This window comes from Salarias fasciatus, chromosome 18 (genome assembly GCF_902148845.1).
Source record: "Salarias fasciatus chromosome 18, fSalaFa1.1, whole genome shotgun sequence".
Classification (NCBI taxonomy): Eukaryota; Metazoa; Chordata; class Actinopteri; order Blenniiformes; family Blenniidae; genus Salarias; species Salarias fasciatus.
In genome coordinates this window covers 28,952,507-28,966,866 of record NC_043762.1, presented here as the reverse complement: position 1 = coordinate 28,966,866, position 14,360 = coordinate 28,952,507, and the positions used below count along the sequence as shown (strand labels likewise).

The 14,360-nt window shown below is 45.1% G+C and overlaps 1 protein-coding gene across 3 annotated transcripts; it reads left to right on the top strand.

Annotated features, from left to right (window-relative positions):
* The first annotated feature begins 620 nt into the window (after nt 1–620).
* apol1 (apolipoprotein L, 1) lies at nt 621–14,290 on the top strand. 3 transcript variants are annotated; one of them, XM_030115497.1, is made up of 36 exons: nt 621–803; nt 900–953; nt 1,889–1,960; nt 2,240–2,305; nt 2,400–2,465; nt 3,278–3,346; nt 3,442–3,504; nt 3,594–3,644; nt 4,724–4,795; nt 4,892–4,948; nt 5,068–5,139; nt 5,224–5,292; nt 5,381–5,443; nt 5,534–5,599; nt 5,689–5,748; nt 6,781–6,846; nt 6,927–6,980; nt 7,062–7,109; nt 7,181–7,246; nt 7,331–7,384; nt 7,513–7,581; nt 8,030–8,083; nt 8,427–8,492; nt 8,706–8,783; nt 8,863–8,922; nt 9,027–9,107; nt 9,188–9,241; nt 9,384–9,473; nt 10,046–10,093; nt 10,191–10,283; nt 10,436–10,486; nt 11,323–11,370; nt 12,039–12,122; nt 12,272–12,311; nt 12,684–12,735; nt 12,889–14,290. In XM_030115497.1, exons 1-36 carry the CDS (start codon nt 801–803, stop codon nt 13,859–13,861), a joined length of 3,132 nt encoding a protein of 1,043 aa, XP_029971357.1. In that variant the 5' UTR covers nt 621–800; the 3' UTR covers nt 13,862–14,290. The 3 variants fall into 3 exon arrangements, with proteins under 3 accessions (XP_029971357.1, XP_029971358.1, XP_029971356.1); XM_030115496.1 differs by having other exon boundaries at nt 623–803; nt 3,275–3,346; XM_030115498.1 differs by lacking the exon at nt 8,030–8,083 and having other exon boundaries at nt 3,275–3,346.
* The last annotated feature ends 70 nt before the right edge of the window (nt 14,291–14,360 follow it).

The following is a 14,360-nucleotide window of genomic DNA, read 5'->3' as shown; positions in this document are numbered from 1 at the left end:
GGACTTCTATCCTTGAAACAAGGAGTCATTCCATTCAACTGTTATTGACGCCATGTGATCACTCTTAAGTGTATAACCTTTGGCATTTTCAGTGTAAATAACTGTTGCCATCATCAGCTTTAATCCTTCAATACAGGGGTGGCAATAAATAAAATAAACTGAAACCTTTTTTTTTGTTTGTTTGTTTTTTGGTGGTTCAGAGCATCCATAGTGAAATAGTCTATATTTTCACAAAGGCAAACAATTACCATGGGAAATAACTACAATCTCAAAAAAAGATACCTTTTGTTGCAAAATACAGTGAAATGTCGAACAATAAATAACTATTACAAAGTTCACATATTCATGTTCAAATGAAATACGTTAAAATTACAGGTTTAAAGTAAAAATAAATACTCTTTTTAAGCCCAGTTTGAACCTATCACAGGAAGCAGGAATTTCCGTGCAGCCCCTGAACGCAGCAGCCGGTCCACGGCGGCTCCCAGGTGAGACCGGCACGAGGACGCGCGGAGCCGCGGGACACGCCCTCACCTGGGCCGCAGCGCCCGGGGGACGCCGGACTGGATCCACCAGTTCCTGCCTCCTCCTCTCTGAGCTCGGGGTGTGGGAGGGATCCGCTCCGCTTTTCTTTTTCTTTTTTTCGAGCGGGGAGGATCTGGAGAGCTGAGAGAAAACAGTTCAGTGTCAACACGGAGGGACCCGCCGATACCCGGGGTTCACCTTTATACCCACATTTATCCTCTAATCCCTGCTCATCTGCGGAATAACTTCCTGTGAAGGGGTTCGGAGCCGCTGGTTCGATGGTGAGATAAAGGCTGGAGTTTCACCGAGAGCGGATCCGGTCGAAGCGTCGGTTTGATCCGTCCTCCTCTTCTAACGTCAGACTGATGTTTCCACAGGATCGATACGATGATCTGGACCTGGACCTGGAGTGTGAGGAGGGAAACGTCTCTGTGAGTGTCTCCGTGTTCCTGTTTTCCTCTCGGGCTGAGAGGAAACTTTCATTATTGGACACACACCCTCTGTGTGACCTTACCACCACGAACACACACACTTCTCTCTCAGTGTGTGAGCCAAGTGGATTTCTGGTTCATTTAGGATCACTGAGAGATCTAATGTTGTCACCACGGCCGTGTCACCCTGCAGGGCGCTCCGGGGCAGAAACACCCCCCCGGGGCACCAGCAGCCCCCCTCACCCACAACAAGTGGCTCTGAAACCTCTGCTCTCAGTTTGTCTTCATGATTTTAAAGAACATATGTCTTTGTCTGAATAAGGTCTTCAAACAGTGTAAAAGCAGCCTGGGATTTTGTGTGTGTGTTCACTAACGGGTCATGAGCTCCTTCTCAAATGACAGTGAGGCCACACGTCAGTGGACGCCAACGGAAGTACCTCTATTATTCTGTTCTTTTTTTGTTTAGGGGGGCGGAATTTATGTTCCACAGATGAAATGTGGGAGACCTTAACTTTGACTGAACGTCTTCAGAGTGGATCAGCTGTGGTCTCCAGTTGTTCTTGTGTAGCAGTAAATCCACTGCTGCTCAGGCTGTTGCTATAAACTAAACCCTCGTTTTTACAGACAAATCAGTGCATTTTTAATCTCGTACTTTCATTCTGCAAGGCTTGGCTTAATTTAAAATTTCAAATCCCATGACTTCCCCATTAGATTTTATATTTCAAACACACGTTGCAGTCTCATTCGGCACTGGGCGACGCTGTTGCTGTTTTCTCGTTTTGAGGCATTTAGAGGTAGAAATCAGCTTTGTGATGATTTTATCAGGACAAACGTTCAGTGTAAACAAGCTTCAGGTCAAAGGTTACTGCAAGATTTAAGTGAGTTGGCTTTTCATCATTGTTTTGTTGGTTGAAGTCATCAATCTCCTCTTCCAGCAAAAAGCTGCTATATTCGGTGGGATGTTCAAGAAATCGATCAAGTCCTCGGAGCCGACGGTCCAGCCTCAGGTGATGCTGTCATTTTACTCTGAGGGCAGAAATTACAGGATTTTATGGAAACAGCTTTAAGTGATCTTGTTTTTGCTCTGAATTTGGCTTTTTTTTTTTTTAAATGATGTTTAGATTTATAGATTGATGGTCTTTTTGTCACATCTGACTGACTTTATGGCCGCCTGTCTGCCATCAACATCAATAAACTGTTTAAAAACCTGGATCCTCTCTGAAGCTCGGAGGTGAACCCGTTCTGCCTGCAGACGTTCACTGAAAAGCTTCTTGTTGACGTTTCAGGACAACTTATCGTCCAGCACAGAGCTGTCCAGGAGCAGCGACAGCCTGACCGACGGCGGCAGCAAGGTGAGCAGGATTCCTCCGGGCTGCATTCCGGTCTGCAACATGCCGCTGTGGGAGACGTTGTTTTTATTATTGTTGTTGTTTGTTTGTATTTCAGGATAAAGGAGTGTTTAAGGGGATGTTTAAAAAGACAACCAAAGCTGCCAAGGAGGACCAGCCCCAGGTTTGGAGAGATTATTCTGATGTATAATCAGTTTAACTAGTACTAGTTACACTACTCATGAATCACTGAAGGTGTGATTGGATGTTATTTGCTGATTGAGCTGCTCTGTTAGTTTCGTTTCTTACTGTTTCAGCACATCTGAAAACACACGGATACAATGAAAAGGTTTATTTGTCATTTCAACCTGTGAAAGGTCCACATTTACTGGACATTTAGTTTGAGCTTCCACATCATGAAAATCCATTTTACAGTATGTTATTACATTAGAATATATAATAAGTCTTTTTCTCACTTTTTAACCTGGGGCCATAAGTTTTGCAATCAAACCAAGCCTTTAAACTTTATAGTTAAAAGTGCTGGAAAATATTATTATAATTAACCTTTTAATTATATTTGACATATTTTAAATATTAAATATTTTTATTTTAGTCAGTGAACAATAGCAATAAATTCACACCAAACCTTTTCCATTGAGGGCCAAATGAAGAAAAACGCCCGGAGGGATATTTTCTTCGCCCGCTTGCTGTTTGAGTTACAACATTTTTCTTTACTCTGCCTTGATTTCATGAAAACTCAGAATTCCAGTGCAGTCAAGCCACTCGGTAGTGAATACGCATGATCATTTCTGAATCAGCCAATCAGAAATTGCCCCCAGGCCGTCGTTTAAACGCTGGAATAATGCTTCATAAAATGACCCTGAATTATAGATTTACACATTTGGAACAATAAAATTGAGTGATTAACTTATTTTGAGGCAGATGTGTTGAAATGGCTGACCTGTCTGTATTGAGCTGTGATTTCTCTGACAGCAGGCCGCCTTATCCGTACAGAACGCTGAGCTGTCTGCCAGCAGCGAACATCTGGAAAGCAAGTCGTCTAAGGTGTGTGAGCTCTCGGTCATGTTGGATTTCCTGCTCAGAGTGTTTCTGCTTTGAGAGAAGATTTTTCTATTTTCTAATTTTTTTTCCCCCTGCAGGATAAATCAGCTGGAAAATCGAAGCGCTCTCCCAGACTGGGACACATCCGCCGGGCGTCGCAGGTGAGCGATGATCTGAACAGGTAACCAGGCCGTGAAACACGCAGCTTTGTGTGACGGGTGAAGCTGACGGATCATGTTGTGTTCTTCAGGATCTGCTGGATCTCTCTTTCAGTCATGACGACGGGTCAGAGAACAACAAGGTCAGATTCCAACTGTTCTTATTTCAGCTAAAGTTTACTTAACAGACACTTCTTGTGTTTGTTGAGTACAGATACTTTGTGACTTTCTCCCCTCTGGTTTAAAGTAAAGTCAGTTTTAGAATACTTCTCTTCATTTGTGTTTTTTAGTGTGAGGAAGTAATAAAATTACACAGAAACCGCAACTTAAAAAAAACAGAGGGACGTGAACGATGGACTGAAATAAGGTGGGATTTTTTGCAAAATCAGCACAAAATGATGGTAAAAATGAATCGAGGCAGTGATGGAGTGCAGTGAATAAACCACTGGCTTCACAATGTGTCTTCTGAAATCAGGGGTTTTTTTTATCTTTGTCTTAAAATAAATAAAACTTTCAAGTAGTTTGTAATGTGTATATTTTAGGGATGTAAGACGTCTATTTTCAATGACAGCAGGTGTTGGAATTCATTTCTAAAATGTATTTTTTTATCATTATTATTATTATTATTATTATTATTATTATTATTATTATTATTATTATTATTATTATTATTATTATTACCATCATTATTAACCAGTAATGACATTTATATTGCACATGAAAACATTTAAATATCTCAGTACCTGTAAGATGGAAAAAATGCCGTGGAAACTGAACTACATGAGCAATGATTTTCATTATTCAATGCGTTTACTTGTAAATATTAATGCAAATATTGCAATAAAAAATATTTAAATGGTTAAATGTAATGGAAATCTTATGTGAAGTGTGTGTTTCATGGTGGAAATGTGTCTGCAGGATGTGACCGACAGTAGCTGTGGAGGCAGCGGCTCAGTGTTTCAATTGACACTTTTGTGTGTGTGTGGTATGTGTGTGTGTGTGTGTGTGTGTGTGTGTCTGTGTGTGTGTGTGTGTGTGAGAGAGAGAGAACGTGCACACATCAGCAGTTTGATTAAACTGCAGTCTGTTGTTTGGAACACACCGTGGCCGTCCGTCCATCTGGCTTCTGCATCACTAGTTTTTAAAAAAGACGTAGTTTTGAGAACTTTCAGAAAACGGACTTTGATTTCTGATGTGGACGTAAAGTTATTTTGATCTGCAGGAATCTGGAGGCGTGTTCAGTGGGATGTTTAAAAAGTCTCCGAAGCTCTCTGCAGCCCAGGCTCAGTCTCAGGTATCCGTCTCTTCCGTCTCTTTTCTTTTCTTTAAAATGATCTGACTTTCTGTTTTCAAACGGTCGAATTTAAAAACCTGTTTTGTTGTTTTCCAGGAGGATTTATCTGCTCCCAGCGAGCTTTCCGGCAGCGCTGACAACCTCAACGCGAAGGTGAGCTCTGTAGAAGCTTTTACTGGTGTTGCTGCAGGATGGAAACGTTCTCTGTGATCCTCCACCACGGAGGAAGCTTCCTGAATGACGGTTTTGTTTTGGTTGTGTCTGGACTCCAGGAGTCGGGCGGGGTGTTCAGCGGACTCTTCAAGAAGCCACCAAAGCGTTTAGGAGTGAGGACACAGTCTCAGGTGTGTGTTTAGCGCGCTGCTGATTTCTCATCTCGCCGTGTTTCCCTGCATGTTGACGTGTTTGAGCCTGTTTGTGGCCTCCAGGACGACCTGTCTGCAGACGGCGAGCTCTCCGGCAGCAGCGACGGCCTGGCTGTCAACAGCAACGCTAAGGTACATCCGCAGAGATGTGAAGTCTTTCGGTCGTCGCTGTTCCTGTTCTGCTCTCGGCCGGTGTTTAATGTGACTTGTGGCCCAGCAGGAGTCGGGAGGGATGTTCTCTGGGATGTTTAAAAAGGGCCACAAGCACAGGACGCAGTCTCAGGCATGTACTGACGCCGCCGCCGCCGTATCGCCGTCTGCCTCTGTTTATATCCGCTCTGATCGGTTATCCTGGCTCGATTCTCGTCTGCAGGAGGATTTGTCTGCAGACGGCAAGCTCTCCGGCAGCAGCGAAAACCTGGACGAGAACCCGTCGAAGGTGAGTCTGATCTTTGCTGTAGCTCCATCCAGCCTCCAGCCTCAGCTGTGAACGAGGTCGTGACAGCAGCAGGTTTCCTGTGTTCTCAGGAGAAAGGAGGGCTCTTCAGTGGGGTGTTCAGAAAGAAGGCTGCCAGGTCTCAGTCTCAGGTACGTCTGAAGGAACTACTTTTAAATATGGTGAAAAAGCTACAGTGAAATGAATGCAGCCCTTAAAGAACAGAGATCTTTTTATTTTTTGGACGCCGGTGCTGGTTCGACGCTGTTCAGATACAAATCGTATCTGTACGGTCGTGGGTGTGTTGGCTTTGTGTTTAGGTGTGGTCAAACAAATTGTGACGCATTGTCATGTGAGGCGTTGGAAAGTAACAGAACACTCAGACATACAAAGGTCTTCTTATCGCTGACGGCTTGAATGTTTTACACAGAGACGACATTCTGGATGTGACGGCAGTGACTCCCGTCTTTAAACTATCAGCTGAGATCTAAAGGCTCGGCATCCTGCCCGGTTCAGTCGGACAGTGACACAGCTCACTGGTCTGAAGCAGTTTGTTTCTCTCTCCGTGTCTGATTTAACTCCTTCAGCACAGCTTTTACTTCACTTTTCTACTTTCAGCAGGTTTTCATTCATGAGAGCGAAATGTTGGAGTGGAGTTCAGAGCAATGGGAGACTCTTAGGAAACAGACTTTACCCTCTTCAGAGAGTTACTATTATTGTTGTTGTTGTTGTTGTTGTTGTTATTAGCAAAACCTCAGTTACGGCTCAAATCATGTGACGATAATAATTCTCCGCCCTGAAGCAGCAGAGGTTTACAGATTCAAGAGTGATCAAGTTATATTAGCGATGCTGAACCTCCAGTTTCTAAATACATCCTTTCAATCTTAACAGTTTTAATTAACATTAGTTCTGTGTTTAGTTTGTAACTTATAACTATGATACAAGTTTAATTATAATCTGTGTTATTGCCACAGAATAAGACGGTTGATCTAAACATGTTAGTTTTATTAGCGACAGTTTTGTCGTGTGTCTCGTTGCACATCTCGCCTCAGATCTGCTTCAGGACGATTCTTTCATTCTGCTCTTGAATGTGATCGTTTTTGCTTCCTCTGAAAATGGTTATTTTTTCTGGAAGCTCTTTTCCTCGTTCATTTTGTGACTTTTTGCTGTTTCTCCCTGTAAAGGACGACTTGTCCATGGACGCAGAACCGTCCGCAGAGGGTAAAGGTCACACGGAGAAGCCGTCAAAGGTCAGGGGTCAAGCTCGTTTCCTCCGATGTGCTTTTCAGGAGCGGATATATTGACCATGTGTTCATTTGTCTTTCCTCAGGAGAAGAGTGAAAACTCAGAGGACGCCACTGCAGAGAAGCCCAAAACTAAGCAGGTTGGTTTTGATAACAAAGTAACTTTTATTCGTCGTGTTTTTATTTTTATTTTTAACGTGATCATCTTCGTCTTGTTCCAGTTTGGGTTCACTGCCATGATGAAGAGTACATTTCACACCGACAAGAAGGTGAGAGGTGAAATACAGCCAAATTCCGTTTATTTTGTTCTGTATTTACGTAAAGTGTCCTTCCTCTGCAGGAAAAGAGCCCGAACTCTGACGAGGAGGCATCAGACAGCGAAGACAACCAGACTGGTCCTAAACAGGTTCCTATTTAATGTCTCGTAGTTTAGAGATGTCATTGATACTGCTGTTGGTTAATGTTTTGTTCCTCTTTCGTCCCGACTCAGAACAAGCTGGCAGGAGCCATGACCAAGCTCAATCCCTTTCGAGGCGTCCACAAAGTAAGCTGCTGCGCTTCCTGCTGGCTGACTCTAGTGGAGGACAGACTGCAGCTTCCGTAAAATGACTTTAAAAGCTGAATTTATGTGCTTTTGATGAAGAGTTTCTGTGTTCTGTGTTTTCTTGGCAGCATGAGAAGCAGATGAGCTCAGACGAGGAGGATCCAGCTGCCAGCGAGAAACCATCGGCTCACAAACAGGTGCTTCCAGAGTCCCTACTTCCTGTTTCACTCAGTTTGACATTCAGCCAATTCTCTTTGTGCTGAAGACTCCGTTTGTATTCTGAAATCACTTTTAATACACAAAACACCTTCTGAGTTCTATTGATCCAGTCAATAGTTTATAAAATCATTAAAAAAAAAAATCACAAAATATGTCAAAAAACATGAAGATCTTGAATAAACCAAGCTCTCATGTTCTGAAATAAACGACATTTTTTGCAATAAACAACCTTCCTAAATATTTACCTGCTGAGGAGATGAGCGATGTTTTGTTAGTCTGCTGTTGGATGACATTAGCGCTGTGTTTTCATGGTCACCGCTCCATGATTTAATTCATCGCTGGGTCGGTGTGTGGCTCTCCGACCGAGGACGGACTGAAATGTTCTGAAATCCACCTGAACGCTGTGCGGGTGTGTGTTCCTTTCAGAGCGCCGTGGCCGGAGCCATGTCCAAACTGAACCCTTTCCGTTCTGCCAATAAAGTAAATATGGTGTCAGACGTGTCGGGTGGTGGTGGTGGTGGGGGTCGTGGGGGTCGTGGTTCGGCTGCATGTGATCAGGCTTTGAGTCGTTGTCACACGTCTACTAACCATTTCACCAGTGTGGGTGACTGCTGTGTTGCAAAGTGTTCTTTTTTTTTTCTCACTTCTCAATATGATTATTGTACCATACAGATTTATTTAGAGTTAATGACATGGGAAGAAGAAGGGAGCCGCATTCAGGAACTCCAGTAGTCTTTCCAATGACGTGTTTTTTAATAGATGTTATTAAAGAGGTCTATTTTGATCGATGCAATTTAAAAAGGAATTCCTGTCCTTTATTCAGAAAGAGACGGAGGACGGAGAGAGCCTCAAGGACAGCGAGCAACAAGTGAAAGAGAAGCCAAAGCCGGTGAGTCTATTTACTGCATCCCTCTGAGTCACCCGCGACCACACACACACACACACACACACACACACACACACACACACACACACACAGCTGATTAGCTGTATCTTCACCACATCCTCCTTACCTCCAGCCTGCTCCAGTACACTGACTGACTTTCTTCGTTTGTGTGTTTGTGTGTGTGTGTGTGTGTGTGTGTGTGTGTGTTCTTGTCAGGTCAAGAGCAACACGAGCCAGCCAGAGAACCCGGACAGACGTGGAGCGTCTTGGGTCCCTCCCAGACCAGCAGAGAAGGTTAGCCTGCAGTCAGATCTGGTCCTCCTGAGTCCCTGGTGGATTCTGCTCGGTCTGACTCTGTTTCGCCGTGTTCCAGGAGATGAAGAGGACGTCCGCAGACGACAGAGACAAATCAAGACGACCTCAGTACGATAAGGTACCCTTCTCAGCTGCCTTTGTTCACAGAGTTGATTTTGTGAAGTCGAGCTTTGCCGACATGAAACAGGCTTCGTCACATGGATTTACTTTCATTTTCTGTAGGAAAGCAAAGACGTGATCCCCCGACAGAGACAAGAAAGTCCTGAGGAGACTCCTGAAATCCCAGCCAGACCGTCTGAGCAGGTGGTTTATTTCGGCCTCTGGATCTGGAAGGTCTGCTGTAGACCACGGTCGTTTAAATACCATCTGTGGTTTTATTTCAGGAGATGAGCAGAACGAGAACTCGTGATCTACAGAAGCAGAGAACCAGACACCAGGTATGTTTCCATGTGCACAGAATACAAGTTAAGATAATATAGAATGTCAGTGGAGAGTATTAGCTTTCAAATATCAAGCATTAGTGTGTTTTTCTTTCCTATGAGACGAAAATAATGAACTGATCAGCTCCATGTGCCGCAGAACCAGTCCGGGGATGAAGGCACTGAGGGAGACGAGTCTGCTGCTGCTGCTGAAAACGGTGAAGAGATGAACATTCCAGAGAACACAGCAGTAAGTACGCTTCGTCATGATGATCAGGCAGGATAGGTAGAACTTAACATGTATTTTCCTAAATGCATAAAAAGCAATTTTGCCATTCTTTTGATAAATTAATTAAGATCATCTGTTTGTATTTATTTCTGTGTGTTTTTGAGAACACTGAACTTGTTTTTGTTTTGTTTGTTTAATGCTCTGACCTCTGCCCGACTGCAGCAGGCAGAGGAAAGCTCCTCTGCCAGGATCTAACTTTTCTAGTTCCTGCTTCCTCCTTATCGGTTATTTCATGGCGTGAACATGCAAAAGACACCTGACACCTGCAGATACAATCACAGAGAAAAACTTCCTTTAATATATGTATATAAAACAGTCAAATGTCAGTGGAAACAGTGCGTTTTGTGCTTATCGGAGAGTGTTTTCTGTTTCTGGGGAAGTGGCTGATGACCGTTTTCTGTGACTGCTGAAGCCCCGATACTGTTCCTCCGTTTAAAGACAAATCACCAACGCCTGGAATAAAATGCTGCTCTTCCAGTTGTTGCTCTTCGTGTCACGTAACGCTTTGCGATTGTGCCAAATTCTCCCCACAGAAGAAACACAAGAAGCCGAATCCTTTCATGCCGCGTTCTGCAGACAAGGTAAAGAACGCCCGCTAAGTTCTGACAGACACGGCCGTCCAAATGAAACACGTTATCGTTTCTTTATTTCACTGTCATGGTGACTCTGTGTTTTCAGGCTGCCTCTGACGATGAAGGCCTGAAAGATGAGGATGAGTCTTCATCAAAAGAGGAAAAGAAAGAAGAGGAAGGCCAGGAGAAAACACCAAAGGTCCTTCTGATCAGTCCTGTTCCTCGTGTCTGTTGAATGAACGAAAGTTTCTGAACAGAACCACGGTTTCTGACTGAAAAGCAGCAGAGAGTGTGTGAACCTGAACCACCTCCTCCAGGGAGCGGTGTATTGATGTCGATCTCTCTTTCTAGCCCAAAGTCAAGAAATACAAGAAGCACAACCCCTTCATGCCTCGCGTCAAGGTAACATGTGACCTGCTCAGACCTGCCTTTCTCTGCGCCGCTGAAATACCCTCCATTACAACAAACAACATGACAAGAACATGTTCTCTCTGCTGGAGCGGCTCTCTTTCAACCAGCTGTTAACGGTTCCATTTATTCTCTCTTAAATCATTATGAAATCAGTGGAACTAAATCCAGGAGACGCCATCTTCTTATGGATGTGGTTAACTTTATCTGTCACTGGATGTATTGATCTGGATTATTATAGATTAACATTATCACTGAATTATACTCTTATTATACATTTACCTTTATAATGATGGTAAGATTATCACTATGTAAGAAACAATCCGTAAGAAACACACTGTCATTATATAATGACAGAATTAACCAGACACATCGAGTCAAGTGTTCTCCTTGAGTTTGGGGTTTGAATCCCTGAATCAGTTTTAAAAGAGATATGCATCAATAACTACTTAAGAGTCCGTTCAAAGCATTTTTACAACTTTTCAGGCAGTCTTACACTTAATTTCTTCCAAATCACGATGATTTCCTGACTACAGCTCTTTGTTATTATGAAACTGCTTATGTGGAATTAATTTCCACTGACATGGCATTATGCTGAAATCCTTGCTCTGTCCGCAAGACGGGAAATTATAGAGACGTATACGTCTCTGAAATGACTTGTGTGTGATATAATTTCCCGTCTTGCTGTGTTATTTCCTTGTGTGTGTTTCTGTAGCAGAGTCCGGTCCGGTTTATGAGCAGATGACTGAGTTGTGTTACAGATACAGCTGAAAACCAGAGACCAGTGTTATCAGGGCTTTAACTGTGTGTGTTGTGTTCACTGCTTTCAGGGTAAAGTCATGCAGAGGACGAAGCACGGCGCTGCAGGGAACGAAGAGGTAATAAAGGAAACAGCCGTGACGGCGTTTCTGCTGTGATTATGTAAACTCAAGCCAGCCCTTGGTGTCGGCGTGTTTCCCAGGCCGACTGAGTCTGTGCTTGTTGTGGTTGTTTGTTGCCGAAGCTCCGTCTCGGTCACCTGACCCGTGCTGCTCCGCCCACATTCTCCCAGTCATCGACAGAGTTTGTCTGGAGGCCGTCCGGCCCCGCTCTCTCTCTCTCTCGCCCTCGCCAACATGTGTTTCTTGTTTTTGCGTTTGTTTCCTTTCCCCTGCCGACACGAACCCCACCGCGCCCGCCCCGCCCCGCCCCGCCGGCCGGGGCTCCTGCTCGGCCTTCGCCGTGGAAGATGAGCTGAGATTAGGCTGCAATGTGCCCGGACTTGTTTCTCTGCTTCCCTTTTGAATGTGCTCCCTGCAACGCTGTGGTCTCTTTTACTTCTGCAAAAAACAGCAGAAAGACATCAACACAGCCGGACTGGCTCCTGCTCCAACTTCCCCCTATTTATCTGAGTATAAACCAGAAAAAGTGGAGCGAAAAAACACTTACAACTGAAACGTGACGACAGATTTGGTTGATTTTACTTTTTCCCACACACACCACTGAAAAACTGTTCATCCAGTTGTTTTTATTGAATTCTAAAGATGGATGACTTGTGTTGTCTCAGAGCGAAGGGGCAAACAGATCCTTGTTCGACCAGCTGGAGGAATATCGTGACCCTGGAAACCCTGAAACCCCCCAGGACACGCAGGTTGGTCTTTACAGCAGATCGTTTTGGGGAAAAAAAAAAAAAAAAAAATATATATATATATATATATATATATATATATATGTATATGTAGTCCACTGATTCAATTCAACAAAGGAACAGAAACGTACAAATCTGATGGTGTGTTTCAGGATGCTGAGGATCTCATGGACTGGTGGAACACTGTGGAGCGTAAGTATCGGATTAATTGAGTTAATTATGGTTTGAATTTGAATATTTCTAAACAATATATCCTAATGTGGCATTTCTTATTAAAAAAAAATATATAGTAAAGAAACAGGATCACTACTGCGTCTGCTACTCAGCATCCATACAGTAATATAAGATAAACTGTTTTACATCATAATAACAAACAGTGATTGCAGCAAGATGAGAAAATTAAGCCTGAAGATAAAATGCTTCTGCAGTCGTATGGATTAGTACGGATTAGTGTCACAACTTTCAGAGGCAGATTAATAAACCTGTTGTGTGATGTGTCCACATAGTTTTCACCCATCAGTTTATGCAGTGTTTCAAAATAAAATCCCTCGTTTCCTTTGTCAGCATGGGAGGACCGGCCAGAGGATGAAGACCTGACGGAAAAAGAGGAAGCTAAGTAAGTGAACCGCACTTCATACGTCATGATTTAAGGTCAGTTGAGGAGTGTGTTTGGTTCTCGTCTGAAATGCGCCTCATCGCTGCAGTGGAGGGTAGAAATGTGAAGCATCAGAACCGTCTCAGTGTGCTGACCCCGGCCTCTTCCTCGCAGGGCCTTCGCCGTCACGGCGGACAAGGTGCAGAAAGGCATCCGCGTCTTCAACAAGCTGTTCTCGGAGCGCGCCGAGTCGCTGTGGCAGCACGTCATCGACCTCAACGCCATCGCAGACGGACTCGACAAGTTCAACAAGAACACCAAGATCGCCCAGATCACCGGGGGGTCCACCAGCGCCATCGGGGGCGTGGCCACCATCACCGGCCTGGCCCTGGCGCCCGTCACCATGGGAACCTCCCTCATCGTGACGGCGGTGGGGCTGGGCATCGCCACGGCGGGCGGCCTGACGTCGGCGGGCGCCGGCATCTCCAACCAGGTCAACAACTCCATGGACCGCAAGAAGGTGGAGAAGATCGTGGAGGACTACCAGGAGAAGATCGCCGACCTCAACAAGTGCCTGAAGTTCATCAAGCAAGGCATCGAGAACCTGCGGCGCTTCGACCTGATGAAGATGAAGAACCACGCCTACAACCAGGACTTCCCCGCGCTCACCAGCAGCTTCTACGAGGACGGCGCCATGGCGGGCAAGGCCATCCTCATCAACGCCAACGAGATCATGCGCGTGGTGCAGATCGCCAACGTGGCGGGCAGCACGGCGGCCAGGGCGGTGCAGATCGCCAGCATGGCCACCGGCGTGCTCACCGGACTCTTCGTGGGCATGGACATCTACTTCGTGGCCAAGGATTCCAAAATCCTCAAGAAAGGCGCCAAGTCGGAGTTTGCCGCCAAAATCCGGGAGGTGGCGACGCAGCTGCACGACGGCCTGGTGGAGCTGAACACCATCCGGGAGGAGCTGCAGTCCACCACGCCGGAGGGCAGGGCCGAGGACGCTCCGGCCGGGAACGCCAACCAGGAGGAGGAGAAGAAGGAGAAAGACGACCACGACCACCGCGACAGCTCCAGCGAGGACGAGATCGACCGCATCAAGAAGGCCATCAAGAAGGAGTATGAGAACAGGGAGTACGTCTGAGCCTGAGACACTGAAACACTGTGGCCTGATGGGAACGCAGAGGCCGCTTAGTGCCTTTATATTCATAACGCCTCGAGCCCTTCGTGACGCCTCGCCGTGTTTCCTCATTCGCCTCCCGTTTTCTCTCGGCTGGAATGTTTTAATGCTCTCCAGATGCAGAATTAGACGGCCTCAGTAAACCAGTCAGAGCTGAGCGGCGCTGCTGGTCTCTGCTGATTTTCTTTTCTTTATCATGTTTACTCCTGTTGACACTGCTGTTGTTCTTCCACATGTCACTTGTGCTCCCCGCTGTAGTCAGAATACGTCATTTTTATTTATTTTCCTCCGTTCAGGGCGGACGTGTTTATTCACTGATTCCTTTTTATGTGCAATACTATGAAAAGTTTCAGAGAATTGAATGTAAATGTGAGATTAAAGGCCTTAGCATCACCTCCCGTCTGTTTTCATTTGCTACCTGCGGATGTGTAAACACTCGCACCGTGCGCTGAAGTGAGCCGGT